Consider the following 27,050-nt stretch of genomic DNA (forward strand, 5'->3'; position numbering starts at 1 on the left):
GAGCAGTGAATGTTCATAATGGATATGCATGTATCATCTTGAACATTCAAAATGGGACAAAAACCTCAGAGAAGGAACTGTTAACCACCCGAGATGATGTTTCCTAAATTACATTGTCCATTCAGAGTGAATAGAAGCAAGTTTTAACATCTCAGTATGTACCCGAGTCTTTTTGACAGTTATTAAGAGGAACACATTCAAGTTCAATCTCTAGCACCCCTCTCTTTAACATTTTGTAGCTTAAGAGAGATCTCCTGTTTTACTTTCCCAACTATTAAGGTGATGATGCCATCTTTTACTAGGATGTTGTCTTTGCTTGCTACACATTTCCCAAGCTGCATCGATTCTCAAATCTCAGAATTCTCACGGGCTTTGGTCGCGGGAACCAGTGGTTGAATTTCAATCTCCGCGTCCCCCATAAAATCATCAGCTGGGAAAGTATCTTTATCATACACAAGCTGCATATAATGGCCCGGAGAGCATTTACCAAAATTTTCTAAGATTAAAACAAGCCATAATCAGCACTTTCATAAGTGAAAGAATGCTAGTGGTGCCTTTAAATCATATGCATAGTTAGATAAAAATGAACTAAAAGAGTAATGATGATGATATTCAGTGAAACATTGGACTTGCCTATTTGACAAGTAAAAGGACAAGGGAAATACATGCTTTACTACCGCTATATAACCTGAAACAATTTTAAGATTCCCACATTTCTTTTCTTTCATTCTCAGACGTCAATCGAAGTTTATAATGTATTGGCTTCTAGAGATTAATCATTCTCCCTAGATGTTCATGCAATCAAGTAAAAGTATTCTTGATGATTTACAAACAGACAAGGTACTATCAGTGTAATGAAACTAACGTTGCAAAGTGCCAAACAAAGTATAGTCAGTTTGTCCTTTCATGTTTCATATGTAATTCTATACAACAAAGTTTACATTTTCCTTTTTTTTTTTTTTTGGTGCAAAAGAATGCATGTAAAAGAATGCAACTCACCATTTTTAGGCGAGGAAAGTTTTCTGGAATTGATAACATTAGGCTTTAAATTCCAGACTGGATTTAGGTTGTTCTTTATTACTCGGGTCTTCACTGACTGCAAAAAGGAAGTTATGAAGAATTTAGATTACTATCATAACTTGCTTCACTAGATTTGTCCATTTCAGTTCAACATATAATAATGTAAGCATATTTGTGAAAAAAGAAGCATACTTGATGACCCAATGCAAGAATGACATACGGGTCGCTAGTCACCATATCCCGGACAGCTAAATTGGTGCCTTTAACCACATTCACCTTAACCAGCCCAACAAAATCAACCATACCTGCCTATAAACAATATTAAAGAAACATAACATTCAGTAATACACTTTAACACAACTTCCATTTGCCCTGGTATGTAAAAAACTAAGATGTGATAGTATTTGCTGCTTCACTTATTCAGATAAATTGTAATCAATAGCCTTCAAATTTTAACTAGAATGGAAAATTCTGGATAACTGCATATTGTCGATGCAGTATGTATACATCACCATTGACAATGTGGCACATATTGGCTGAATAACTGAATATGTCACCTAACTGCTTTAGGTGACAACATCAAATTACTCAAGATGGTTAACTAGTCTGAGTCCTCATTATGAAATACTCTCAACCTTTAAAATTTTCCCTAGTGATGACTGAGCGTATTAGACATAGGGACGGAAGATTCAAGATGCATTAACGCAACTATCAAAGTTTTATACCCGCAAAATTCTTGCCTACCTTATTTAAAGTAGTAATGTCTCACAAAACCAGATAATGACCGCACAAGGTAATATAATCAGTTACTTAAAACTTCACTTGAGGAAAATGGGAGCATAATTTGAGAACTATACCTTTGATATGTGCACTCCAAGGCGTCTATGAACACCAGAGCATTTGATACAAATAAACACTCCAATACTTAAAGATCTGATATATACAAAAAAAAAAAGTCAAAAGAAAGGCAATGTCAATTTACTATACCAAATCTAAGAACAAATAAAATGGAAAAACCGTGGAAAGGCAAAAAAATGAATTATTGTCACTATAATAGATATCGTGGCATACTTTAGATTCAAGGGATTATAAACAAAGGAAATAGAGGGAGAGAGACTTCGAGAAAGAAAATTGTCATTATCATGGAGAAGTTAATTAAAGAACGTGCAGAAGGTAATGGGGATTGGGAAAATGTAGAATTTAATAATAACCATTATCTGGAAATGGTTTCATTTGTTATTTGGGTTTTCATACTTAACATGATTTAGGCAGGCAGTTTAATAAACCAAAACATGAAGGTATTCATTGTCAGAACTCAAAAATCTAACAACTGACATTCATCAAAATTTGCAAGAGCATTTCATATCAAACCAAAATTTAATTCATTACCATACTTGTCGTAGGAGATGAATTTTGCACACTAGAGCTGCACATATGATCTTTACTGAATGCATTTGGATCTTTGAAGACTTTTACTTTTCTTCTTAATTTACAAACTGTGAACACAGGGTTTAGTAAATAAGCACAGTAAAATCATCTTTGATACAGTGTAGTATTTTATATTTGGTTCTATATCCTTTGTGCATGACCAAATTTTATGTTGCAATTGCTCATTTTCTATTTGATAACTAGGGATACAATGCTTCAAACACAAAATTTGAGTTAAAGCCACATAATACCAGTGGGTCTCCTTGTGTCCTTTCTCTGAATCCAAGATATACTCTCCACATCACTTGCTCGATTCCAACTTAGTGTTTCTGAACATAAGAGATCATATAAGCAAGAGCCTGATCCTACAAATTCAACATATTAAATAAACCAAACATATTATTAGAAAATATAAGTTTTTGGAAGCTATTAAGGTAAAATGCTAATTGGGGAACAACTATATCTGATACTATCTGCTAGGACCATACTGTGGGGATACCATAGGAAGTTCAACATGTCATGATAGGTTAACAATTAATCATTAAAAAGTTTATAAAACATAAGAATATACAAAAGGACTCTTTGCTTAGGTACATCTAAAAGAGATTATTATTATACACCTAATTTTTTTCTAAGCAAAATCTTGGCCATTCATGAAATACTTAAAATTCAATTCATTTTAAATCCAACACTTCTTTAATTTTGATGTATTTTTAAAATCAAAATTCGAACCAATTTGAACCAAATACTCCAAAATCAACTTTGGTCAAAATTTATCAAACTTGATCAAAATGGATGAAACTTAGGTCAACTCTTAAAATTCACAATCAAGTTGGAATCAATATGGTTTAAGATTAAAATTTGTGATTTTCAAAGCACTAAAAAGTGTAATTGTAGTTCAAAAAGGGTAAAATTATCAAAATATCCTTAATGTATTTTTGTAATTTAATATTCTCGAAGTCAGATTTTTATGAAAACTTTCATATCATAATTGAATATATTTTTGTATTTTTAGTGCATTAAAAACCTAGATTGCACCTTTGGAAGGTGTGAAATTACCAAAATACCCATAGGGGTATTTTTGTGATTTGACCTTCCAAAGGTTAAAATTTCACAAAACACTCCAAATCATAGTTTGATAGTATTTGATGATTTTTAGAATTTAGAAAACCTTGATTGTACCTCAAAAAAATGTGAAAATACAAAAATGCCCTTTAAGGGTAATTTCATAATTTGACCTTCTTGAGGTTGGTTTTTCGTAAAACTTTTTAGATCATGTTTTTATAATATTTGATGATTTTTTGGTGCTTTCAAAACTATAGCAGTACCTCAAAAGGTGTAAAATTATCAAAATACTCCTTAAGGGTAATTTTGTAAATTAACCTTCATGAGGTCGAATTTTCATAAAAATTTTTAGATCTTGATTTCATAATATTTCATGATTTTTGGTGATTTAAAATCTAAAATATGAATACGAGAGCATTGATTTATAAAAAAATGACCTAAAGACCAAAACCTTTTGTATTAAGGGCAAATTGGTCTTTCCATTGGATCTAAGTGCTTTAAAAATCATATCTTTAGAAGTTAACAATTTGGACCATCGGATCATCTTGGGAAGGTGGATCAAATGGTGAAAGTTAGCTCCTTGAAATGAAAACAAAGGAGAGTTTTTGACCCTTAGATGAGAATAGGGTCCAAGGGCTAATATTTAATCTTGTAAGATTTTTTTTTTTTCATGAGGGTTGAAAACATGAAAAAGAAGGGGAGGAGAAGCTGAAAAAAATCAGTGGAGAAAATAAGAATGAAATAAAAAGATTGAATAACATTTTTAGAGGTATAATTTCTAATTCCCTTTCTTATATTTCATTGCATTTCTTATCACATTTTTATAGCATTTTTATATTTGCTTCTTTATCTTTTTGTTTTTCTTGAAAGAAATTGATAGTGTTTGTGTTTTTAGCTTCAAATTTGATCTAGAACCTCAATCAACTAATTCATAGTTTGATTTAAGACAAAAGATCAAAAAAATAAAACAAAATCCACTATTAAAATCATTTGAAAGTTTGGCCAAGCTTGTGATCCTCCGGGCCGAACCTCTTTATGGCTTAATTTGATGTTTTTCCTTTTTTGAATAATGTGTTTGGATGATTTAAGTATTATGCTATGTGTTAGTTGCATGAATGTCGGTTATGTTAGTAGTTTACGTAAGATATTTGGCTACAATGCATGTTTTCATAGTTTCTTTATTAGGTACTTTATTACACGTTTAATGAAATTCCTTTTATGATAAAAATGACTCCATATGATGTTTACTTTGATGTTTCATGCATGATCTAGCTAGATATAAATGGTAGCATGATTATGAGAGCCAAATGGAGTGTTTGGTCAAGCTCCCCATGTTTTGGCCAACCCTTCCTTCTTTGCTTGGTGGTTAGATGTTGTTCGTATCATATGTGTTTATTTATGTTTTTATATAATTCTTCAAGTTTTCAATATGTTTGGTGTAATTTTCTTTTAATAATATGTTAGTCTAGTAGGTTGTTTGGTAAATTTTATGTTTATTTGCATGAATTTCAAAAGAAAAAAAAAATGATGGAACATTCAAACCAATTTCAAAAGCTTTTCATGTTTGATTCATTTTTTTCTTAAATTTTCATATATAATTTGTTCGTAAATTAGTTTTAAATTGTATATTGTGCATCATGCCTAATTCAATCATGCCTTCTCTTCTCTGACGCATAAAGGCTAATGTGAATGCCAACTCCCTAAAAAAAAAAAAGAATATGTTTTTTTTGTGTAGCCTTTTTGCGTAACAAAAATTTGTCTATAGAGCATTTTTGGCCCCAACATGAAATCTCGTAAGCTAAACACACACAATACATATTCTTTGCCATCCTAAGCCTCATAACACTGAATTTCTTTTTACTTTTATTGTAGGAACACAAAAGACCCATCAAAGCAGCAAATAAAGGTGTTTTATTTAAATTTTAATTAAAGGAACATATATATTATTATGCTATACATAAATTTTTAGAGCTGCAACTTTAAATTTAACTATTTTTCTTTTTTTTTTTAAATCATTGTCGTGTTAAACTTATGGAATAACTTAAAACTTTACTTTTTAATTTAATTTAATATTAATTTGATTCAACTAGTTTTAGTGTCATCTTTCATTTGAACAACTAACATAAAATTCTTTAAAATAAACCTCCAGCATTACGCGGATTTGCATACTAGTTGGGTATTAGGTATAATAGTTTTTGCCATTAACAAAGAGAATGTCAAAATTATGGGAAACCGGACAAAATCTAGAAGAGGTACTGGCAGATTTTTTTCTCAAATAAACAAACTCAATTTTTTTTTCCTTGTACCAACAACCATATAAATATTTTTGTCTCTCAGCTGGATATGATAATTTTGAGTATGGAACCGTAATATCAGGGTTAAAATCTTAATTTAAAATTTAAAATTTAGATTTTTTAATTAAAAATATTATCTTTAATTTAATTTAATTAAAGATTAAACATTTATGGATATCTGCTCAAAATAAAAAATTTTTAACGATAGTAAATTACACACAATTTTAAAAAAGTGAAGTATATTAAAAGGGTAAAATATGAAGTTGAGACAGATTTAATAAAAAAATAAAATGATATTTTTCAATGTTCAACTAAAATTAAAAAAAAAATAAGTAATGTCTTCACACTAATTGTCTAACTGCTCTACTAACACAAACGCAATAATAATAATAATAATAAACAACTCAAACCTACAAAAATAAACAACTTAAAAAATTGAAAAATTATCTTTCAATTTTCTCTCAAATAATAAATAAGAAAAGCAAGATTGGATCATATGATGAGAGGTATTTTTTTTATATTTAGCTTAAATTTATTGAATTAGTTAATAAATATGTGATTTATTGATAAAATGTTAAAATTTTAATTTTTTAATAAAAGTTAATATTAAATATAAAAAAATTTATTGAACCCTCACAATCATGTAAATGTAAAACCTTTCATTTTGCATGTTTATCTCCAAGTTATGAATTCAACATTACAAAAATGTGCCCACGTAAATCTAAGATATATATATATATATATATATATATATTATATTACAACATACAAAATTACATGATCAAAATCGTTTATGTAGATGTTTAGATGGATAATCTCTTTTAATGACACATAATATAATATTTATATTATTTTATTTATCAAACAAAATTTTTTAATAAATTATTTAAATTAAATATTTTGGATAATTATTTAAATTGAATCAAAATCTATCTATTATTGAAATTTTTGTATAAGATATGAATTCAAATATATTAAATTGTAATTTATCTTTTATTTTTAAATCTAATGACAGTTCCGAATAAATATATATTTAATAAAATTTATTTTCTGTCAAATAATTTTATTTAATAATTTATTTAAATTTAATATTTTTAGATAATTATTTAAATTCAAATAAAAATATATCAAAAATTAAAAATTATTTAATAAATTATTTAAATTTAATACTTTTAAATAAGTTATAAATTATTGGAATAGTTTGTTGATGATGTTATTTGGAAGTATTTCCTAACTGTAATTCCTAGTGTATGCTTCGAAAATCTATTAAATTGGTCTTTGGTGGTCTAAATTTGATTATAATTTGATAACTGGAAAGAGATGGACTTGCCCATATATTAAAAATACCTTTGTTCCCATCTGTTAGAGCTTTAAACTCCATTTTAGATGACTTGAATTTGAATCTTCGATCGAGTAGGGCTACTTACCATTTTGTAGTCCAAAATTATATGTCAAAAAGAAATCTTTTAACCTCAAACACAAAATAAACAAGGCGATAGAGTAGTTGTATTTTCTCTTTTAGGATGTCTTGGTTTATTGTTTCACTGATATCAGCCTATTGCTTTTTCTTCCATCATTCAAGTTATAAGGTAAACAAAAATCGCATGATTGTATTGATATTCTTTTTCGTTTCCCCCTGGTCTGGTCTTGATATCACATCAGCTAAATTTTAATAGGCTTGAAATGCATATCTGTACTGGATACATATTTTTTTAACGAGAGACACAGATACAGAGTAGTTTCTTAATTTCTGTGATGACTTGCCATTTTGTTTTTCCTTCTGCTGATCATTAATCAATTTCCCTAAATTATTCTTAAAAGTAGCTGGCCAAGATTCTGCATCGTTGCAGCATGCCCTCTGGGGGTGTTTTGACGTGTTCAAGGTTATCTAAGCCCATGCCATGTAGTTCTCTTTTTGCATCAATTCCTCGTTTACCTACAACGGATGCATTATTAAGTATCAGGATTTCTTGGAGGCCAGATCGGGATTCAAAGTCCCAGTTAGTTAAAGGTATATAAATACCTTTTTCCCTTTTAAAATGCATCATTTGGTATACATGTGATTAGCAGAATGTTCTTAATTAGGCTTATGACAAAGCCAAACTATGGTTTCCTACAAGCCTCAGCATATATGTGGTCATTCTAGTTTTTCTGCATTGCTTCAGAATTGCCTCAAACATTTTTATTATTTCTCTAATTTATTATCTTCCTTTTTGTAGGTTTGCCTTCCTTGCACCTCTCTGGTGCATCAACCCCACTATTGAGTGGGGATTTAGGTGGTTTGTCTCATACAGTACCCTCCTTTCCCAGGCGTAGGAGCTCTAGTTTGGTGCCTCGGGCATCAAAGGATGTGCCATACAGTTTCCGCTATCCTCCAATGACTAAGAAGCCTGAGTGGTGGTGGAGGAGTTTAGCATGTCTTCCTTATCTAATGCCTCTCCACGAAACCTGGATGTATGCAGAGACAGCATATCATTTACACCCCTTCTTGGAAAACTTTGAGCTTTTGACCACCCCATTCCTTGAAGCCATTGGGAGGTTGCCAAGGTGGTTCTTGATGGCATATTTCGCTGTTGCATATCTCGGAGTGGTAAGGAGAAAGGTATGGCCTCACTTTTTCAGATTTCATGTGGTGTTGGGATTGCTTTTGGAAATTGCCCTACAGATGATAGGGATTGGTAGCCGCCGCATGCCGCGTGCAGTCTACTGGGGTAAGCTGGGTATGCACTTTTGGACAGCTGTGGCATTTGCCCACCTATTTACTGTTTTAGAGTGCATTCGATGTGCTCTTGCTGGTATGTATGCTGATGTTCCTTTTTTTGGTGATGCTGCATACATCCAAATTCCATATGACTAAGGGTGGAATGTAGTGAAAATGTTTTTTATTCGGTTTTGTTGGTTCTTTTTTTTGTATGGGAAACTTTTTTGAGTGGAAAAACAGATTTCATATGTTGAAGCTCGGTTGAACTTTCTAGTACATTCATTCATTAGTTCTGTTCCAGAGCAGGATTTACATCCAAGTCCTTTCCCGCCTAACGTCCCTTCTCTGTTATTTCCATCTTGTTGAAAATAAGTGTAATCTTGTTCCTACAGACATCACTCGAACAAATAGGTCACAATGTGCTTCTCTTGACAGCATGCATGTTCAATGTTGTATTTGCAAGTCAACAAGTCTGCTTGTTTGTCCAAGCTCTGGTGCCTTTCAGTCCAGTTTGCTAAAGCATCCTTTAAAAGGAAAATTGGATAAATTCGTTGATTCCTATTCCATGCACGTCACTGGTTGAGTGATGAATTCATACCCAGGTAAAGCTCGTATTTTCTTCTATTATGGTTGTTGTGAGATTCCAACGGCATTATTTCACCAGCCCAAGGCACTAAACTAAAATAACTACAATTATTTCAGTGGCTAGCTAGGATTTTGCTTTGAAGAACTTGAATTGTCTTTACATCTGTGCTGTAGGCCTACTTTCTCCAAATTTTGGTTTTTCTTTCCACAATCCAACGGGTTGCAAAAATGAACAAAGTCCTTTTTGTGAAAGTTCTAAACCTAAGCATGGTATGATCTATAGCCCTCTACAATTACTAGACTTAGATAATTTTAAGATGGCATGATAAGGAAAAAAAAAAAAAGCGATTTTAAAATTTGAACAAAAATCATATAAAAAATTAGTTTATAATTTAAATTTTAACAAAAATCATATATAAAATTAGTAAAACCAATAAATTTATTGTGTATAAGGTATCAATACGAATTGTAATACAATATATTTTATATTTTATATATGTTAGAAACAAAAAAGACAAACATTGATAATCTAATTTCTAAGTCAAAGATAGCTATGAGTAATACAAAATTTCTATGTTACATTCATATTGATCAAGCTATAGTAATTGCAATATCAACAACACTAATTTCTCCACTAAGCTGCTAAGCACATAAGAGGGACTAAATTATAACAATAAATTTAAGCCACTGTGACTAAGCCAAAAAGGAGGAACCATCACCATTAATCATGGCTTGACAGGTTAACCTAAGACTAATTTGTCATTAAGTGAATAATAATCCTCCTTACAATTATAAGTCTTCTATCTGCTCTTAGGAAGAGAAATGTTCATCAGCTTTGTTGAGAGTTGATCAATTTCAATTGGCAATGGATGATTTGCTGCTTTTCGGGGAGTTAAGTCACTCTCTGAACTCTGCTCGTTCAATTTTTCAGAATCTTTAATTTCTCTCAGAAGACATTGTGCTTTGATAATAAAGCTGCGCTTTCATCTACAAACAAGATTTCAGATCCTCTTCATTTCGAGCTTTGTTCAACTTGTCAACAATATCACTTAAAACTGAAGCTCTCTCAACCACACAAGGGTTTTACCTTGTTCAACCTACTATCCAGTTTATTTCAGTCATCTGGATCATTAGCACCATCACTTATATGAAGCTCTTTTATTCCCTGATCAACAATTTGTTGTATCCTCTTTCTGGAGTACTCAGTTCTCACTGGATCCAATCTTAGAGTCAACTTCACACCTGCAGTCATCATCAAAGTCTCATCTTCCTTTGCAGTGAGGCTAGGATTAGACCCTTCATCCTCATTGGACCCTTCATGCATAAATTTTGTTGAAAGACTTCCACAAGTAAACTAATATTCTGCATGTACCGGTCAAAAGCATCATTTTTCAATTTCAATATTTCTGTCCTTGAATTCCTTCAACTTGGAAAACCTCCATTCATTTAAGGCTACAGGATCCTGAAATAGCACACCAGCTAAGGCTATACAGTAATATAACAAACTTGAACAAAAGTATCTTTTTACTGTAAACTATTCTGCACCTTTCTGATTAGGTGTATCTTTGAGCGGACCTGTAAGTTGTCAAATTGTGCCAAAGCTTTGGAAAGTTTCCAAAATGAAGGAACCCTTAAGGGCGTCCATAATAGCATTCAACAGAGAAGGAACCAGCCACAAGTCAAATGATAAACTCAAAAATCAATTTGAGGCCCAAAAAGATATGACTGAACAACTCATGTAGACAACCAATATAGTGAAGTCAGCAACTCAAAAAGTGAAAAATAAAATTGTAGGAGGCCCTACAGATTGGGAAAAATAAGTTGACTATGAAGAGGAAAAGAAAATTTAAAGAATTTAATAGGATGAGAAACAAAAAGAATTCTAGAGGCCAATTACATTTCCAAGAGGCCTTAAATGATCAATTATCAGCGGGCTTTGAGAACCTATGCTAATTAAGGATTCTGGAAACAGTATTGGTGATGGTAGAAAAGCAATATGTAAAGCATCAGATTCGAGATTAGATGTAGATTTCCAGGTGTGCCCATTTTGACCAACAGGATACAACCACATTGTCCAACAAGAAATATAACATGCATGCCTAACAAAATTCTCTAACTATCTGCTTATTTGCAGTGACAGTTTAACATAGAAAGTGAAGTTGCCCAAAGAGAAACATGCTTCTCTGCTTTTGTATCATTCTTTCAGTTCTGACAGCTAGACACAGTCACACTGACTCCTATGCCCAAATCAAATATAAAAGCTAGAAGCACATTTTGAGTAGCTAATTTTTGCAACATACCCTTGAGCAGAAGCCCAAGTTGACTTCTGGTCTGATGAAGTAGTGCTTCAACTTGGATCTTCTCTAGAAAAGCTGAAATTGACTTTAAAACTGCAATTACAATATAAATCACGAATTGAGTTACTTACAACGTTCATTGCTTCATTCCTTAACTATAAATACTCTAAAGTGTTAAGAACAAATTCTTTGTTTTCCTAACAACCAAAGCAGAACACAATATCTATGAACGTCCACACCTCCTTCAATTTACATTACTTTCAGCTCAATCAGAAAAAGTACTTTACCAACCATAAAAAAAAAAATCTCCAGAGAATTCAACAGTTCTTGTTTTCAATGAACATCTCTAACATTCAGTAGAGACCAGATTTCGGAGTGTTTTTCCTTTGTCAAATAGTTGGTAATACAGATTCCAGATAACGATATAAATGCCTGCAGCCTTACAAAGATCTATGCTGTTGTCACTCAATATAAGCCCTCATGTTGTGTGTCACACATAACTGATGATTGCATTGAAATGAAAAGTCCAACAAGTATTAAACCAATGAGTTCTCAGAACTATTTGATAACCTCACCAAGATAAAAATTTAGCCAAGCTCCCACATCTTTAAGAATGTGAATAAGAAATTGTTTTCTCTTGGAAACTTCTACAGGATTCGATTACCCAAGTATGTTCTTTTAGATTTTTCTGTGGATACAAGGAAAAAAATCATCCAAATGTTACAACAGACTATCATCTAAATGATATTTGCAGTTTCATTTTTATTACACAATAACAATTCCCACGTCAAAAGTTTCCCCTTTTCCCTTTAATAAAAGGAGCAGAGTTTGATAGCCCCTTCAGACAACACCTTCACCGAGCATGCTTTTAAAGATAAACTTAAACCTAAGCCAGTAACCTCAGCATATTGTTAGCCTTTCAATAGAAAATATGACCATTGCAACAAAATTAAAATATTTACTTCTATGAAATAAGCAACTAATAATACTGAAAGCTACTAAGCTGCACCATAAAACTAGAATACTACATAGATCCTTTCACCATCTGCAATTGCAAAGTACCTAAAAGAAAGTGAATCAAGGTAGAAGACTATCAAGAAGAACCCTCAGATCCTTATAATGTGTTTTAAGATAATATGCATTCTAACTAGTCCAACTTGATTTTTACTTTATATCACCCAATGACCCTATAACCCCCACTTCTTCTTTTGGATAAGTAACCATAAAATAGGATAAATTCCTGTTACCAAAATGATTAACGTTTGATAATAACTAAACCCATTTTTCAACTTTTCTTCATCAAAATGTTAAAGTTGGCATACCGTGAATATGGCATGGATTTTGTGCTTTTGAGCAGCAACTCTAGCATACGGGAATCTGCACAAGCAATCCAAGTAATAAGAATGATTTTATGGGAAAATTTTTCAAGCTCAATAAACCAACAAAAGACAAAATTTTCAAACACCTGCAATGAAGAATTTAAACAACTCAAATGGGTTTAAAAAATCAGACACTTGCTAATTCAAGTAATTATGTCAAATTAATGAGTTTCTTATATATAAATCAGTAGACATGTGCCAACTATCAAAACTTAAATTTCTTAGCAACTTTTGTCCAAACAAAAACCAGATAAGAAAATTGACAACCAACCTTAAATCAATCTGGAGTCTAAGATTCAAAGTAACTTAAAGTACCTTGCTGTTTAATATTTCATTGGATAATTTTCCTTAAATTATTTAATTTTTTGGGGAAAAAAAAAAGCTAACTTCCAAATAGCTGACCAAACCAAATAAACCAAAATCTCAATTGCCACAAAAAACCTAAAACATCTCATTACTACACATGAAATAAAAAAAAAAAAATCTCAGGGAGTGGAAAAGAAAAAAAATCAGAGAAAGAGAGAATTTGTTTACCTGGAGCGGGCAACATTGCCACACTGAATACTTTTGGGCCTATTAAGCCCACGCTGTGTCTTAGGGGGTTTGTCCAAACATTGAAACGGCGGAGAAGGAGGCGTCGCCGCCGCAGCTGTAGCAGTCGTAGTTGCCGTTGTGGTTGTGCTGTGGTTGTTTCGGTGCTCCTCTTCGTGGTGGCTGGAGATGAGGTCGCCATTTTTACGCACGTGACTTTCGGTTTTTCTTTCTTCCTGTTTGATGAATTGAAAGTGATAGCACGTGACGTGACTTCTCTGGACTTGAAATTTTATTTCTGGACAGAGAGGCGGGAGTTTTGGAGAGTTTTTAAAATAGGAATTTTGGGAGGAAATTGATTAAAAAAAAAGGAAGGAAAATTATTGCTTATTATTTTCTAGTATGGGTGGCCCCCGGGATTTGTTTTATATTTTCAAGTTTTAAAAACTTGTGGCCTGGCCCAAAAAACTGGTAAGGAAAGACCCAAAAGAAGCCCAATTTTCCTTTTTTTTTTTCTAAGAAGAGTAAAATTTTAAAATATGTTCATATAACTATAAATGTTTTTTAAAAAATTTAAATAAACACTATTGTGCATTATGAGTTTGGCTTATATTAAATTTGTGAAAATCTCAATTATATAAAAAATGATCTAGGTGTCAAATTTAAAAAAATATAGATCATTCATGAAAAAAATTTTTGATAACTCATTGTCTAATAGTGGGGGAATTTTTTTTATATAAATTTGTTAAAAAATTTAAATTTTGTATGGTTAATTTATTGAACAAACTATATTAATCTATTAATTTTCACGTTGGAAATTTTTTAATCTAAAAATTATAACGTTTGAGACTAAATAAAAACTCCAATTCATTATTAATTGTTTATATATGAAATTTCTTGATTATTTTTTACTTCCATATTACCCATCTTGACCTGTTTCCTATGCTACAAATGCATGTAATTCCTGTATGATAAGGATACAAGTTTGAGGCCTGTTATTGAATGAAGTAATAAAGTATTTATTTGTCCCTTACTTTCTTAAAATATTAAAAAAAAAAAAAAAAACCAGCCGAATATGAATAAACATTTCTGTGGAGATTTTGTGTTTAGGCAAGGCAAGATGAGAGAAAGAGCAGATCTTCATTATCCCAGTGACCATTCAGCATGAGAATACACAATTTGATGCTGATCCCCATCACCTCAGCAACCAAATTAGAGGTAAATTTGTAGCCTTAAAAAACCCAGAGATGCCATGGCCCCATTAGGCACCAACCATACAGCACCAGAAATATTTCATCCGCCTTAACTTTCTTGGATTTAGATCTGCTAATTCATTGGTGGTTTTCTATCAAATGCTGATAACTAGGAAACACATTTGCTTAGAATCAGCAACACTAGCAACTAAGAGGAATAAAAAAGCACTTTGATACATATAAGCCTGCATATATGACCATCTAAAACAACTATGGATAGACGGATAGATAACAGATTTGTAGGCATAATACATGGATAAGCAAAGCGAGTTTGCCCCCTAGAAACTAACCAAAAAAAAAAAAAGACTAGAAGACCCGTAAAACCCCATCACTGCTCTTTCCATATCCTTCCTGTCACTCTAAGCTTCAATTCTTTCCGGTCTCCCCCTGAGAAGAACAATGCCATGTTGCGTTGGATAATTAGACCATCAAAACTATCACGAACCTTTCGATGACTGTCCCTTATGCTCCTGGGTACCCCTTGCCAAATCATCTTCCTCCCGTTCCCACCCACCTCAAGGCTGTAGCTATAGTTCTTTGCCTCATTATCGTCACCCATAAATCGCAAGAATGCTATATAAACAGGAGCCATTCCAAGCTGGAACGCTTCAAAATGCAGGCAAAAGTACTGACCAAAGCAACTGAAAACCTAATAATTGAGAAAATAAATCCAACTATCAGTGGCATACACCACACAAAATCTTTAAATAAAATCTAAAATAACAAGGTTCAATCTATTCAATATCATTTTGCCATGTCAAACAACTAAGAAAAAAATTTCTTATCCAAAAGTAGAAATCAACCTAGTAGCAGTCTTCAATTTCATACAGCAAAGCCACTTTGATAGTTTTAGGTCCCCTCTATGATTGGATTCAATGGTAGAACAATAGGATAACCAAATGCTAATGGACTTTGTAGGATTCTCTATCCATATGAACCAAATCAACAAGCACACAACAAATTCCTCTTCTAGAGGGTTGAAGAGAAACCAAAATATGACAAGAAATATGGACCAAGAATAAAGCAACAATACCGTTAGCATCCATGTAGCATTCTCAACCTCATGTGGATTTGATTTGACATAACGATGGTTAAAGGTGCTGCCATTGTGCATGTCAACTTTGTGATCATCTTTAAGATGGGCCACAAGATAAGGAATATCACCAATGACTGCGCATTCTGACCCAGCATAGGGGCAGCTATATGGTCTACAAGAACATTGAGACTCATGTTTAAGCTTGCTGTAATATGGATATATGCCGCTGCACCCAAAACTTTGATATTTACAGGGAAGCTCAAGAGATGCAGCAACCTTCTCCAATGCAAGACACCTAATATTACCAAGTTCATGCCTGCATGTGGGGCACCGGTTGTGCACCCTTGGCTTGCAACCAGAACACAATGTGTGTCCATTTAAACACTGCATAAATAAAGAAAACATGATGTATCTATAAATAAATCAGGGTTTAGGTTTTAACTCAAAACTACTAATAGCTTAAAGGTAAAGTAATTATAAACAACTAAAAGAAAAACAACATTACAAGATAATGAAAACACAACATATTGAGGCCTTCTGACCATCTTAAAATGTGAGGTTAAATCTATCAGTGCAATGGAATGCACAAAAAAATATCATCTTGCATATAGACATGTTTTGCTAAAGATATCTTTAGAATGATTAAATAAAAGGTGGTTTGAAACTGATATGATTCCCATGAGATTTCCATGGACTGAAAGAGATCCCACTAGACACCAATTACAGAACATGCATGTTAAACACTTTCTTGAAAGTAATCATCAATCGCAAGGTGCCATATGAACCAACCTGATGAATTGGTGGGTACATTGCATTTAAGCAAACAGGGCACTCCAAGAGCTCTCGAACACTACTAGACACAGTTACATTAGGTTTTGTAGCAGTTTGAGTAGGATCATTCACAAATTCACTATCCATAATGTCTTCATTTTGTGGAGGATCAATAACCTCAGGCTTGCTCCGCAAGTCATCAAAAAATGGATTCCCAGACGCCATGCTAGTATCTATGCCCAGTCCAGACTGAAAAGACAAACAAAAATGCAAAAAATCAGTTAACATTCCACTTATTATAACATGTTTTATATGAATAAAGTTTGAAGATAGGTTATTGAACTAAATGGTTACTCCAAGTATTAATGTACTACTGTCATTTAAATTTAGATGGAACTAATATTTGATCATAAATAGTAATCGTTTCATACAATTCTTTCTGGAAAGTCCCCACGAAAGAATAACCAAACACAGAGATAAACATTGACATTTGGTGTTTAAAAATTCATTTAAAAATCAACAACATGAATATAATTAGTCAATATTTGATTATTTAAGTCAAACCAACCTATTTTATCATTCAATAATAATAACTAAGGTCCCTCAATGCGCATCTTCAAAATTAGTCTATCAATTAACAGAAGAAATCTGAAATTTAATCATAAGGACAAAATATTCTTACCACCCAATTTTTTTAAACCCTCAATCCTCTCTCTTTCTCTTTCTTAAATTCACCGGCCAGCCGCGAGTTCCTCCTTACCCTAGAAAAACAAATATTCATCAGAAATTAGATTAAATTTTATTTTCTTTTTCCAAAATAAAAACCCAACTAAAAAGTTCATAATTGTGGAGATTACAACAATGTAGGTGGAAAACAATGAAAGTAAAAAATAGAAAATTTAGTTGTAGTTTACTGAACCAAATAAAGATTAAAAACCCCAAAAAGGGGACAAAAATATAAAATTTCCAAAAATAAAACTACCTTAAAAGATCAAACAGATCTAGAGAATATTCCGGAAAGGGAAACTTTATGATCAACTAAAGAAAAAATCCAGAAACCAAAACCTCCCCAAAAAAATAAAAAAAGAAAACCCAGAAAACGCACCGTCCATTGAAAGTCAAACACGGATTTGAATTAAAAAAAGAAAACCTTCCAAAAACGAGTGGGCAGCCGCCCAAAATGAAGACGAAGAAGAAAATATTTTTATAAGGAAATGGGCGGATTTTTTTTTAATGGACTACTAATAATAATGACAGCAATTGAAGTGGAGAATTTCAAATTAGTGAGAGAGAAAGGAGCGTGGGCGTTTGGGAATTGGATTGGGAGAGAGAATTTTCTCGAGAAAATACAAAAAGAAAGAGGGAAAAAAAAAAGGTTTCGAAGTTAAGAGGGGCCCCTTACCTAGCTTTTGGTTTTTATTTGTTTTTTCAAAGGTTAAAATGTCGGGGGAGGGAAATTCTACGTGATTCTACGCACGCGTAGGCGCTATTGAGACAGAGAAAAGAGATTTTAATTTTGAAATGAAATGGACGGAGGCAAGCAGCATAGACAGTGACCCACAATACAGTGAACGGCAGATATGAGCCCAACTGCACGTAACAATGCTCACAATGATCATTCAGCTTAGCTTCACATCACAGCATTTTTGGTGCGATACCCCAACTGCACCCACCTCTTTGGGCTAACCACACTCACAAACAGATGTGGTCGGATGGGAATGGTCCAATTGCACCTCATTGGCCCCCAATGGCCTAACAAACGAGGCCTTAATCTAATAACTCATTGAGAATAAACTTGTTATTATTATTTTTAGAAAAAAATAGATATATGAGATAAGAAAGGCGTAATTTGTATTGTAAATTCCAAATTCAATGAAATTTCATGCATATAAAAATAACCTATTTTAAATTAGAACATTGTTTTATAAAAATCAAATTATTCTTTTATCACTTTTTTATCAATTAAATATATATTAGTTTTAAGGTTTAGATAAAAACTCAATTGAAATTGTAAGAAAAATATGAGATGAAAAAACATTATAATAATATATCCTTCGGTTTCATTATGTTTATCCATTTTTTTAATATCTTAAAATTACGTATTCTTCTTTTAAACATTTAAATGTTTTATTTTTTATATTCTAAAATTATTTTTCATGATTTTTTAATTTTTATTAAAAATTATAAAATTTTAAATTTATAAAAAATTAAATTTAATATTATATAGATTAAAGTTAAAATGTCTGTTTTAAATTTCAAGAAAATCAACAAAAAAAAAAAAAAACTAACATTATGAGAGTATAATTGTTTATGTTGCATTAAAAAATATATTGTGTTCATGTAAAAAATTTTGACACAATTAATGGTGTCACGTTTGTATCTAACCATTTATATGTTATATTTTACTATGGGATGCTATAATTAAATACATAAATGCGATGCTCTATCATCCAGCACCAATAGCAACTCATGCTGAAAAATATAGATCCTAAGCGTAAAATAAATTTTCTAATCTTAGTGTATGAATGTATTCGATTAGATGTAATCTATTGTCACCAAGGTGCAAATGTTAAAAGGAAAACATGATCGAAATTTTATCAGAGAACATAGGTTGAACACTGTTTAGAAACTGAAGCAAACCAATAGTGTAGATAAGTTTAAAAATCAAATATGTAACATACATTTGATTCGTTCGCTTCATTCATGTGGTGATCATATTACACATTTTGCAACTTTGCAAAGCAAAAAGATAATAGAAAATATTAACATAATGAAAAAATAAGGTAAAAAAATTAAAAATATATATGTTATATCTTATTAAAATGATTGAAATTGGTGGATGCTGTGAAATCTTCTAAACATGTGACTATAGGAATCTCTAGAACCAAATAAATTTTATGCCTAGGTCTCTTAAAATGCAACAATAGACCCGTGAGCTTCATGCCTTTTGACTCGTATAAAACTTATAGCGTCAATTAAGAATTAATTCTTTATTGCCAGATTCTAGCCAACAACATGTACATGAGCTAAATGTCACAATTTGCATAATCAGCATACTGTATAATTGCATACATCTTCATATCTATATGTCTATTACATCAACTCTTATATCTCCACTTACATATTGCTAAACCATCAGGAAAGCTTTTAAAAGTGCAAGAAACATTCGAGATATAACATTGAAATCGTATGAAAGGTCACCTTTATTTCCTTTGTAAGCTTCTTACAGGTACAAATTAATAACACAACAATAATTGATTGGTACTACTAAAATTGTTCTGTCTTTTCCCTAGCAGAAAGCTATAATTCATGCACAGTGATGGACATATCAAAAGCATAGATTAAACTACAAATTATCGTTTTTTCATTTTTTTTGGGTATGGCATGGACACTCATAATTCCCACAAGAACCGACACTAACATAATTGCCCTGCCATACCTAAAACTTGTCACAAAATCATGACAAAAAAAAAAAAAAAACTAAAACCATCATCCTTACAAATTGTGAAGACCCTGACAAAAAAGAGAATAAGAAAAAAAAAAAAAAAAGGTGGTTTCAACTTAACAGTGAAAGACTTGGACTGTCCGAGCAAAGATTTAGCTATCGAAAAAGGAAGGGAGAAGAAAAGAGAAGAAAGAAGGAAGAAAAGAAGACGGGTAGTAACCGATGATTGGGCAAGACTTGGATTTGGTTAGAAGAGAAGAAAGAGAGAAGCGAAAAAAAAAAAAGAGAAAAAGAGAAAGGAGAAGAAATGATAGAGAAGTTTATGGAGACTTTTTTTTCACCAAATTTGCCTCCAATTATTTTTATTGACATTGTAGAGTTATTGAAGCAGTCTCTTCACGGACGGAACTGCTTTAATATATGTTATAAATATGATACAATTAGATTTATTTAAAGATTGAGTTGCTCATTTAAATACGAAGATTTGTACAAATTCTTAGAGAATTTGAATATAAAATTAAAATTTATTAAATGAGATATAATTTTTAGGTCTATTTATATTTTAAATTGAACCTTAAAATAAAATATTTAAAGTATAAATTTGATTTAATTCAAATTCACACGTATATATAATTTTTTTATTTTTATATATATGTGAATATATATATAAAAATTAATTTATATATATAAAAATATGAAAATAAAAAATTTATATTTTATTAAACTTAATTTTAATTTTTATATATATTTAAATTAAATATAATCTTATTAAATTTAATTTAATTATATAATTTTTAATGTATTATTGTAAATTTAATGAATAAACATAACATTTATTTTTTAATTTAAATCAAATTTAAAAATTTTTAAAATTTAAAATTTTAAACTAATTTAAATCTAAATAAATATATAAATTATTAATATCAAATTTCAATCAACGTTACCCCAATCTAATCTTGCTCAAAAACACCTTCAGACCCAATTACGATCCAATAATACGAATTGTCAGCCTTAACCTCAAAGCCGTAATGACCTTACAAATGAAATTTTAAAAAAAGTTGTATGATGCGACCCTGTTTATAGGTTGCTAGCCATGACGTGTAGTTGGAGTTGATAAGTGTGAGTGTCATGGATTTAAAAAAGAATCATAAATTTTATATCAAACATAAAAAGAAAGTTACTTGATATATAAGAGTTTACATCACGTTTATCTTATAAGATACTTTTTATAAGATAAAATTATGAGATAAGAGTGTCAGAACGAACAATACTTCATAAAGATATCTTGAAACTCCTGGAACCACGCGAGTTCAGAGCTTAAATCACCACCCGTGACAAGTGATATCAGAGTCAACCCTATATCATTCGATCCACATCAAGCAATTAAATAGGAAAAAATGTCACGGATCTAAAGAGTAATGTCACTGGGATATATAAAGGTTCACATCACCTCGGGTTCACAATATCTCACAAGGGTGTGAAGTTTTTTGTAAGAAAAAATTGTAAAGTCAAAGAGATCAGAGCGAATAATACCCACCACTTCGAGTTCACACCACCTTTCTCTTGTGATGTATTTTTTGTAGGATAAAATCTTGAAATCAAGAGAACTAAAACGTACAATATCTCATAAGAGTGTGAAGCTTTTTATAAGATAAAATTATGAAGTTAAAAGATCAAAATAGATAATACCTCATAATAATATGAACTATAATAAATAAATTGATCTGAGACGTAAAAAAAATAGATACTTAAATTTCAGAGTCACACAAAGTAATAAATAAATTAATCTGAAATATCAAAAGCGTAAATGTTTAAGTTTCAGAGTCGCGTAAATTCAAAATTTAAGTGTAGACCATGACACTGACACAAGCCTTAAATGGGTTGCGCCGTACTGACAGATGGTCAAAAACTGATGCCCAGCACACCATTGAGCCATGTCGGATCCGGGTAAAATACCCGAACTCAAACAAAAGTAGCTTTACAGTAAACAGCTACGCAACTCTCTCACATAATAAACCCTCTTCTCTGCTGCAAGTACAGTAATTGAACCGATCATCTTTTTCTCATCAATTTATTTTTTAATTTTCTTTATTTATATATATATATGTCTAATTTATGAAATTACTTTTTTTAATTGATTTAAAAAAAGGATGCCAGACGCCCAAGCTCTCGTCAATGATTTTCTTAACAAGCTTAAAAAACGGTAAAGCATTTCATTTTGTTTCATTAAATATAAATTTTAGAAAAAAAATAGTTAGATTCTTTTAGGGTTTTTTTTTCAGTGATTTATGAACTTTTTTTGTTTGGGGTGGTTGGGCAGTAAGATTGAGGGTTCACAGGCAACAGCGAAGCAGACAGCGGAACTGCTTTGGTCAGTGATTTCGCAGACACGAGTGCCTTGTAGCAACCAGGCTGGAGCTTTGATTCATTCTGTTAAGGTTGTTAGAGAACGGTTAATTGTTGCAAATCCTGTCGGTATTATGCCTTTTTTGTTTGGGTTTGATTTGGTTTTGCTGATTATTTTCGAAAATTAGTTAGTGTTCTGTATCAGTTTGATTTATGTCATGTTGCTGATGTCGAAATTGTATCATACATTGATACATTACACTTGAACAGTCAATGCTGCTCAGAGTATGCATGATAATTGCTGCGTTTTTTTAGGACCGCGTCTATCTGTGTTCATTTCTATCTATGGATTTTACATATCGAATGATTAATAGGTCATTGTTGTAAATTTATGAACTAGAACTTGAAGGGTATTTTTTGACCCCATAATGTTTCTTTGTGAAGTCTTGCATTTTACGAGTCTGTTCGGTCACGCTGAAGAAGTTGTGTGGAAAAGTAATGTTAAAGTGGTTTTTTTTATAAGTGTAAAGTGTTGTGTCAAATTAAAATGATTTTGTAATAACTAAGAATATCTTTTCATTGTTTAAAAATTTCATTGAGACAAAATTATCGGCTTCTCATTGCAGCTATTTTTAGAAGTTATATTTTGATTTTTAACCTTCTAGATAAGATAAAAGTTGTTTTTGGAAACCCCTGTTTGGTGTAGCTTCAGCTTTCTGGAGTAGAGAAGCTGCTAAAAAAAGCTGGGCCAGACGTGCTATAACTTTCTTATAGGGATTGTTTATACTTGTCCTCTGGTATTCTATGTTAATAGTGTATGGATGCGATGGCAGAGTTTGTGGTGGGTAATATTGTGAGGCGTGTTTTGTACATTATCAGAGAGGAGGATCTTTCTCTGACAACTGCTGCTATGGTTGGATTGAACTTATCAGCTGTAAGTGATGATGAAGATGATGCTGATCGAGATGACCAACCAGTTTTATCAGCAACTGCCATTGCCACTGCTTCTAGAAACGCTTTGCATCCACCTTCCTTGCAGACGCTACTTGAGGATGTGCCTGACTCTGCTGCAGTTCAGCATACTTCTTCATCTGGCAGAGATTCTGAAGGAAAAAGCAAATGTAAACCCATTACTTCAGGCACTTCTTTTTCAAGAATGCACTTGAGACACTTGTATCTGCGTTATGCTTCATGAAATTAGATTTTGATTTTGCCATTGATATTCTCTGAGACAATGTTTCTGCATGTGGTTAAATATTGGTTTATACAAAACTTGCTTTTCTGTGGTGATAATCATGTAATGTTAAATCTTGTAACATTATACTTTTTTTTGGGTATTGATGTTTAAGAGTTTTATTGTTCACAGCTGCTGACAAAAGTTCAAGAAATCGGAAGCTGAAGCATGATGTTGTTGAAGCAATGAATGAACTTATTCAAGATGTTAGTACTTGCCATGAACCGATTGTGGTGTGAGTAGAGCATATACATCAAAAGTATCTTTTCTGCCTTAAACTTTTCAATTCAATTTGGTTTTCTCTCCATTGCAAAACACTATTTATTCCTTGATTATTTGTTGACCAAACTACAAGAATCATATTTGATAGTTTAAGGTTATTGTTTCACATTTTAAATTTCCAGTATACTGATTATAGTTAAAACATATTGTCAGTGGAAGTGATATTAACTTTTGGCAGTTCAAGAACAGTGCTGCAATTTCTTTGTGTTGCAAAAGAGAGGAAAAGATCATTTCTGGTATTGGTTGCGGAGGGTGCTCCAAGGCTTGTACAAGTGGCTAATATATTTTACAAGGCAAAGGCATTTCATTTAAGCTGTCGTAATTTTGATATTCTCCGCATAACAGTTTTGTTTTTCCCATTACTTAGTGTTAACTTAGGTATCAGGGGCATCTTCTTGCAAAAGAATTGGTCACAAGAGGTCTACAGACCACATTGATTACCGACTCTGCAGTTTTTGCCATGATTTCCCGAGTAAACATGGTATGTGATGTTTTGCTGTTTTCCTACTTGATTACGGGTTTCTTGCACTGTTTTGAGCTTCATTTTGAGATTGAAATATGAAGGTTATTGTTGGAGCCTATGCTGTCTTGGCTAATGGTGGGGTCATTGCTCCTGTTGGGCTGAACATGGTTGCACTTGCTGCTCAAAAGTATGTTGTCCCATTTGTTGTACTTGCTGGCAGTCACAAGGTACCTGCTTGACCAGCAAACCTTCAAGAAGTTTTAGTGGAATAAAAAGTAAAACCACTTTTTTTTTTTTTCATTTCAACTTAAATTAACATTTTATGTCATTTATTTATGCCTTTATGATGGTATGAATTTTGTTTTTGCACGGTTCTTTTATTTCTTTTATTTAGATGAATTCAGTTTTAATAGCTTGAGGTGTCATGCTCATGAATGATAGGATAGAATTTTAGAGGGCTTTAAGAGGGGCTATTTGTTCAAAAAATATTTTCAAATATGCTTAATGGTGCAAAACATGCAGTTGAACACCAATTGTGTGATGCAGAATAGCAGAAGTACTAAACACCTAGTAAAGGGAGGTGAAGAGGGAATGACATAGGGATGTTAACAGTGAAAAAGAAGATACCCCATATTTGTCGCTGAAATTGAAGTCTGATCCATATGACATTTATTTCAAAATAAAAAAAGAAAGGAGGAAAGACATTGGTATGTTCAACATGTTCAGACCTTATATTCAGCTTCCTGTCAGTTTTCCCTATGTTTAGTGGGTCATACCTTATGTTCAGGTTCAGCTTTCCATCAGTTTTCCTTGTAGTGGATCATACCTTATGCGCATGTTTCCTTTGAAGCAGTTTAGAAAAATTTAGAGTGCAGTAACGTAGGTTAGAGTCCTATACTTGTTATAAGAAGGTGGCCAACCAAAGTGCTGGCCAAAGTGATTTGAAGTGGTGTATCTTTTATTGCTTATCAACAAGGCAATAAATCGAATTGTGCTGAATCTGACATGTGTAGATTTGCATGTCAGTCAATTTATCGGCAAGCCAGGATCTCATGGCGTTTTGCTGTCTGCTCTCAAGCTTTTTGTGTGATATTATTACATCCCTACTTTAAATCTAGACATTTAATGAGGGTAAACTTTTAATTTAAGTATGAGCTTGAAGGGCAAAATTATTGGGGGTATAGTTGTGGAGATCTCTGCTAATTTATTCCTGAGCTTCATTCTAAAGAAATCAACAACCAAAAAGAGCTACACAGCTGACATGAAGATGGCCAGAGAAATGGCCAAACAATGAAATGCGCCCAGATGGTGTTAATGGTTACTAATGCAAATATTATATTATCCCTGTTTTTTTAATTTTTCTTCTATACGTGCTTTTTGCTTGTTAACTCGTTGGTGGTGTACATGACAGTTATGCCCTTTGTATCCACACAATCCTGAAGTTTTACTGAATGAATTACGGTCCCCATCTGAGTTGCTGGATTTTGGAGAATTCTCTGATTGCTTGGATTTTGGAAGTGGCATTGGTGCCTCTCTTCTTAATGTTGTCAATCCAACATTTGATTATGTGCCACCAAAGCTTGTTAGTCTCTTTATAACGGACATGTAAGTTCAACTGGACTTTATGGAGTTTGAAAGATTTAAAACTTCTATGCTTTCTGTTCTTATTCGGGTAACCAAATCAATTGCTACTATTTTTCCAGATTGTGGAGTATTAGTGCCCTGTTGATACAATGTGGAGATGCAATGCATAGTCCTGTTTCAGCTATTACTGTTTCACATTGATCTTGGCCAAAAGAGAAAAAAGATTGCATGTATTTGGCTCTTATGTTTCTGCAATTGCTAGAGGGTTCTGCTTTTCATGGACCTCCTCGGACCACAGTGGAGGGCATAATCCGTCATACATGTACCGGCTGATTGCTGATTATTACTCTGCTGGTGATCTAGTAGTGCAATGAAGACCTACTTCTGGCAATTAAATTTACGGTACTCAGATATATTGGTAAGGGCTTTTTCAGCCTATGGAGAAAGGGGCTGAGGGTTGTGAGGAAATTGTGGTCATAGTGCTCAATAATTATTCCCATGCTAATCTTTTAAATTGAAAAGCTTGTATTTGAGTTTTCGAATATTCAAAACTCCATTAATAGCTTAAAGTAACTGCCTGTGCTTCATTTCAAACTTTGTCCTTATAGAACTTTTGATCAAATGTTTCTGCAGCACAACATCAGATACGAAATTCAAGTGAGCATTCCTGTTGCTGAGAAACCTTCGTTAAATCTACGAGTTTGTGGAATCAACTTCGGCAAGCTCCAGAGAAACAAAAGAAAGCCATTTTTGTGATTATGGATAGTAGGGCTTACGAAGTAGGGAGAAAAAGGGAAATCAAGTGAAGGTAATTTTTTTATCATCATGAAATTCCTCATTGTATCATGTATCAAAAATCATTCATGAACTACCGTTGTATTACATTTGGCTTGAAACTTGATGGTGTTGGGGACTGGGGGTATAGTTCTGTATTGCATTTTGCTTGGAAATTTCAGAATAATCTCGACATAAAAGCAGCAACTGAGGGTGATTGAGAAGAATTTTTTTTTTTTTTATTTGTAAAAAACTGGATTATGAGAGAGATAGGATAGTGATCTTTTACCAACAAAATTTTGATGATTGAAGTTATCTTATTTAACCCAAATGTTAATGATGATTGTGATTACCAAACGATCGATCGTGTTGTCACCTCGACAAGATCATTAAACATCCTAAATGGTGGATAGCTTTTTATATTGAAGTTTATCCTAAACAGTAGATTGATACTAAATTGAAGCAATAAACTTTTATATGCTGTGTGCTCTGGTCAAGCTTGGACCCATCTGATATGGATATGGATTTCCAGATGTACTTGCACTGAAAACAAACAAGCCTT

General features: G+C 32.3%; 4 protein-coding genes and 2 pseudogenes across 8 annotated transcripts; 3 read left to right on the forward strand and 3 right to left on the reverse strand.

The window, feature by feature from the left end:
* Nucleotides 1–151: 151 nt before the first annotated feature.
* On the reverse strand, nucleotides 152–7,188 carry LOC111294766 (putative ADP-ribosylation factor GTPase-activating protein AGD11; annotated as a pseudogene).
* A 355-nt stretch (nucleotides 7,189–7,543) lies between these two features.
* LOC111295160 (protein TIC 20-I, chloroplastic-like) lies at nucleotides 7,544–9,324 on the forward strand. Its single transcript, XM_022888548.2, has 2 exons — nucleotides 7,544–7,818; nucleotides 8,027–9,324. The coding sequence occupies exons 1-2, from the start codon at nucleotides 7,659–7,661 to the stop codon at nucleotides 8,662–8,664; spliced, it is 798 nt and encodes a 265-aa protein (XP_022744283.1). The 5' UTR covers nucleotides 7,544–7,658; the 3' UTR covers nucleotides 8,665–9,324.
* A 422-nt stretch (nucleotides 9,325–9,746) lies between these two features.
* On the reverse strand, nucleotides 9,747–13,629 carry LOC111294767 (uncharacterized; annotated as a pseudogene).
* A 1,073-nt stretch (nucleotides 13,630–14,702) lies between these two features.
* On the reverse strand, nucleotides 14,703–17,850 carry LOC111295266 (E3 ubiquitin-protein ligase DIS1-like). Of its 3 annotated transcripts, none has more exons than XM_089743485.1 (5): nucleotides 17,763–17,850; nucleotides 17,043–17,121; nucleotides 16,379–16,609; nucleotides 15,587–15,973; nucleotides 14,703–15,202 (listed from the first exon to the last, which is right to left on the reverse strand). In XM_089743485.1, exons 3-5 carry the CDS (start codon nucleotides 16,583–16,585, stop codon nucleotides 14,882–14,884), a joined length of 915 nt encoding a protein of 304 aa, XP_089599611.1. In that variant the 5' UTR covers nucleotides 16,586–16,609; nucleotides 17,043–17,121; nucleotides 17,763–17,850; the 3' UTR covers nucleotides 14,703–14,881. The 3 variants fall into 3 exon arrangements, with proteins under 3 accessions (XP_089599611.1, XP_022744425.1, XP_022744424.1); XM_022888690.2 differs by lacking the exon at nucleotides 17,763–17,850 and adding an exon at nucleotides 17,466–17,746; XM_022888689.2 differs by lacking the exon at nucleotides 17,763–17,850 and adding an exon at nucleotides 17,343–17,482.
* Nucleotides 17,851–21,850: 4,000 nt separating this feature from the next.
* LOC149515031 (uncharacterized) lies at nucleotides 21,851–23,994 on the forward strand. Of its 3 annotated transcripts, none has more exons than XM_089743490.1 (5): nucleotides 21,851–22,008; nucleotides 22,126–22,243; nucleotides 23,031–23,272; nucleotides 23,518–23,644; nucleotides 23,857–23,994. In XM_089743490.1, exons 3-4 carry the CDS (start codon nucleotides 23,062–23,064, stop codon nucleotides 23,622–23,624), a joined length of 318 nt encoding a protein of 105 aa, XP_089599616.1. In that variant the 5' UTR covers nucleotides 21,851–22,008; nucleotides 22,126–22,243; nucleotides 23,031–23,061; the 3' UTR covers nucleotides 23,625–23,644; nucleotides 23,857–23,994. The 3 variants fall into 3 exon arrangements, with proteins under 3 accessions (XP_089599616.1, XP_089599613.1, XP_089599614.1); XM_089743487.1 differs by having other exon boundaries at nucleotides 23,518–23,620; nucleotides 23,857–23,961; XM_089743488.1 differs by having other exon boundaries at nucleotides 23,821–23,958.
* Nucleotides 23,995–24,008: 14 nt separating this feature from the next.
* Nucleotides 24,009–26,803, forward strand: LOC111295370 (uncharacterized). Its single transcript, XM_089743486.1, has 5 exons — nucleotides 24,009–24,148; nucleotides 24,232–24,357; nucleotides 25,542–25,735; nucleotides 25,834–26,132; nucleotides 26,348–26,803. The coding sequence occupies exons 1-4, from the start codon at nucleotides 24,128–24,130 to the stop codon at nucleotides 25,913–25,915; spliced, it is 423 nt and encodes a 140-aa protein (XP_089599612.1). The 5' UTR covers nucleotides 24,009–24,127; the 3' UTR covers nucleotides 25,916–26,132; nucleotides 26,348–26,803.
* The last annotated feature ends 247 nt before the right edge of the window (nucleotides 26,804–27,050 follow it).

The sequence above is a fragment of the Durio zibethinus genome, chromosome 14 (assembly GCF_047325235.1).
Source record: "Durio zibethinus cultivar Kanyao isolate XHJ-2024 chromosome 14, ASM4732523v1, whole genome shotgun sequence".
Lineage (NCBI taxonomy): Eukaryota > Viridiplantae > Streptophyta > Magnoliopsida > Malvales > Malvaceae > Durio > Durio zibethinus.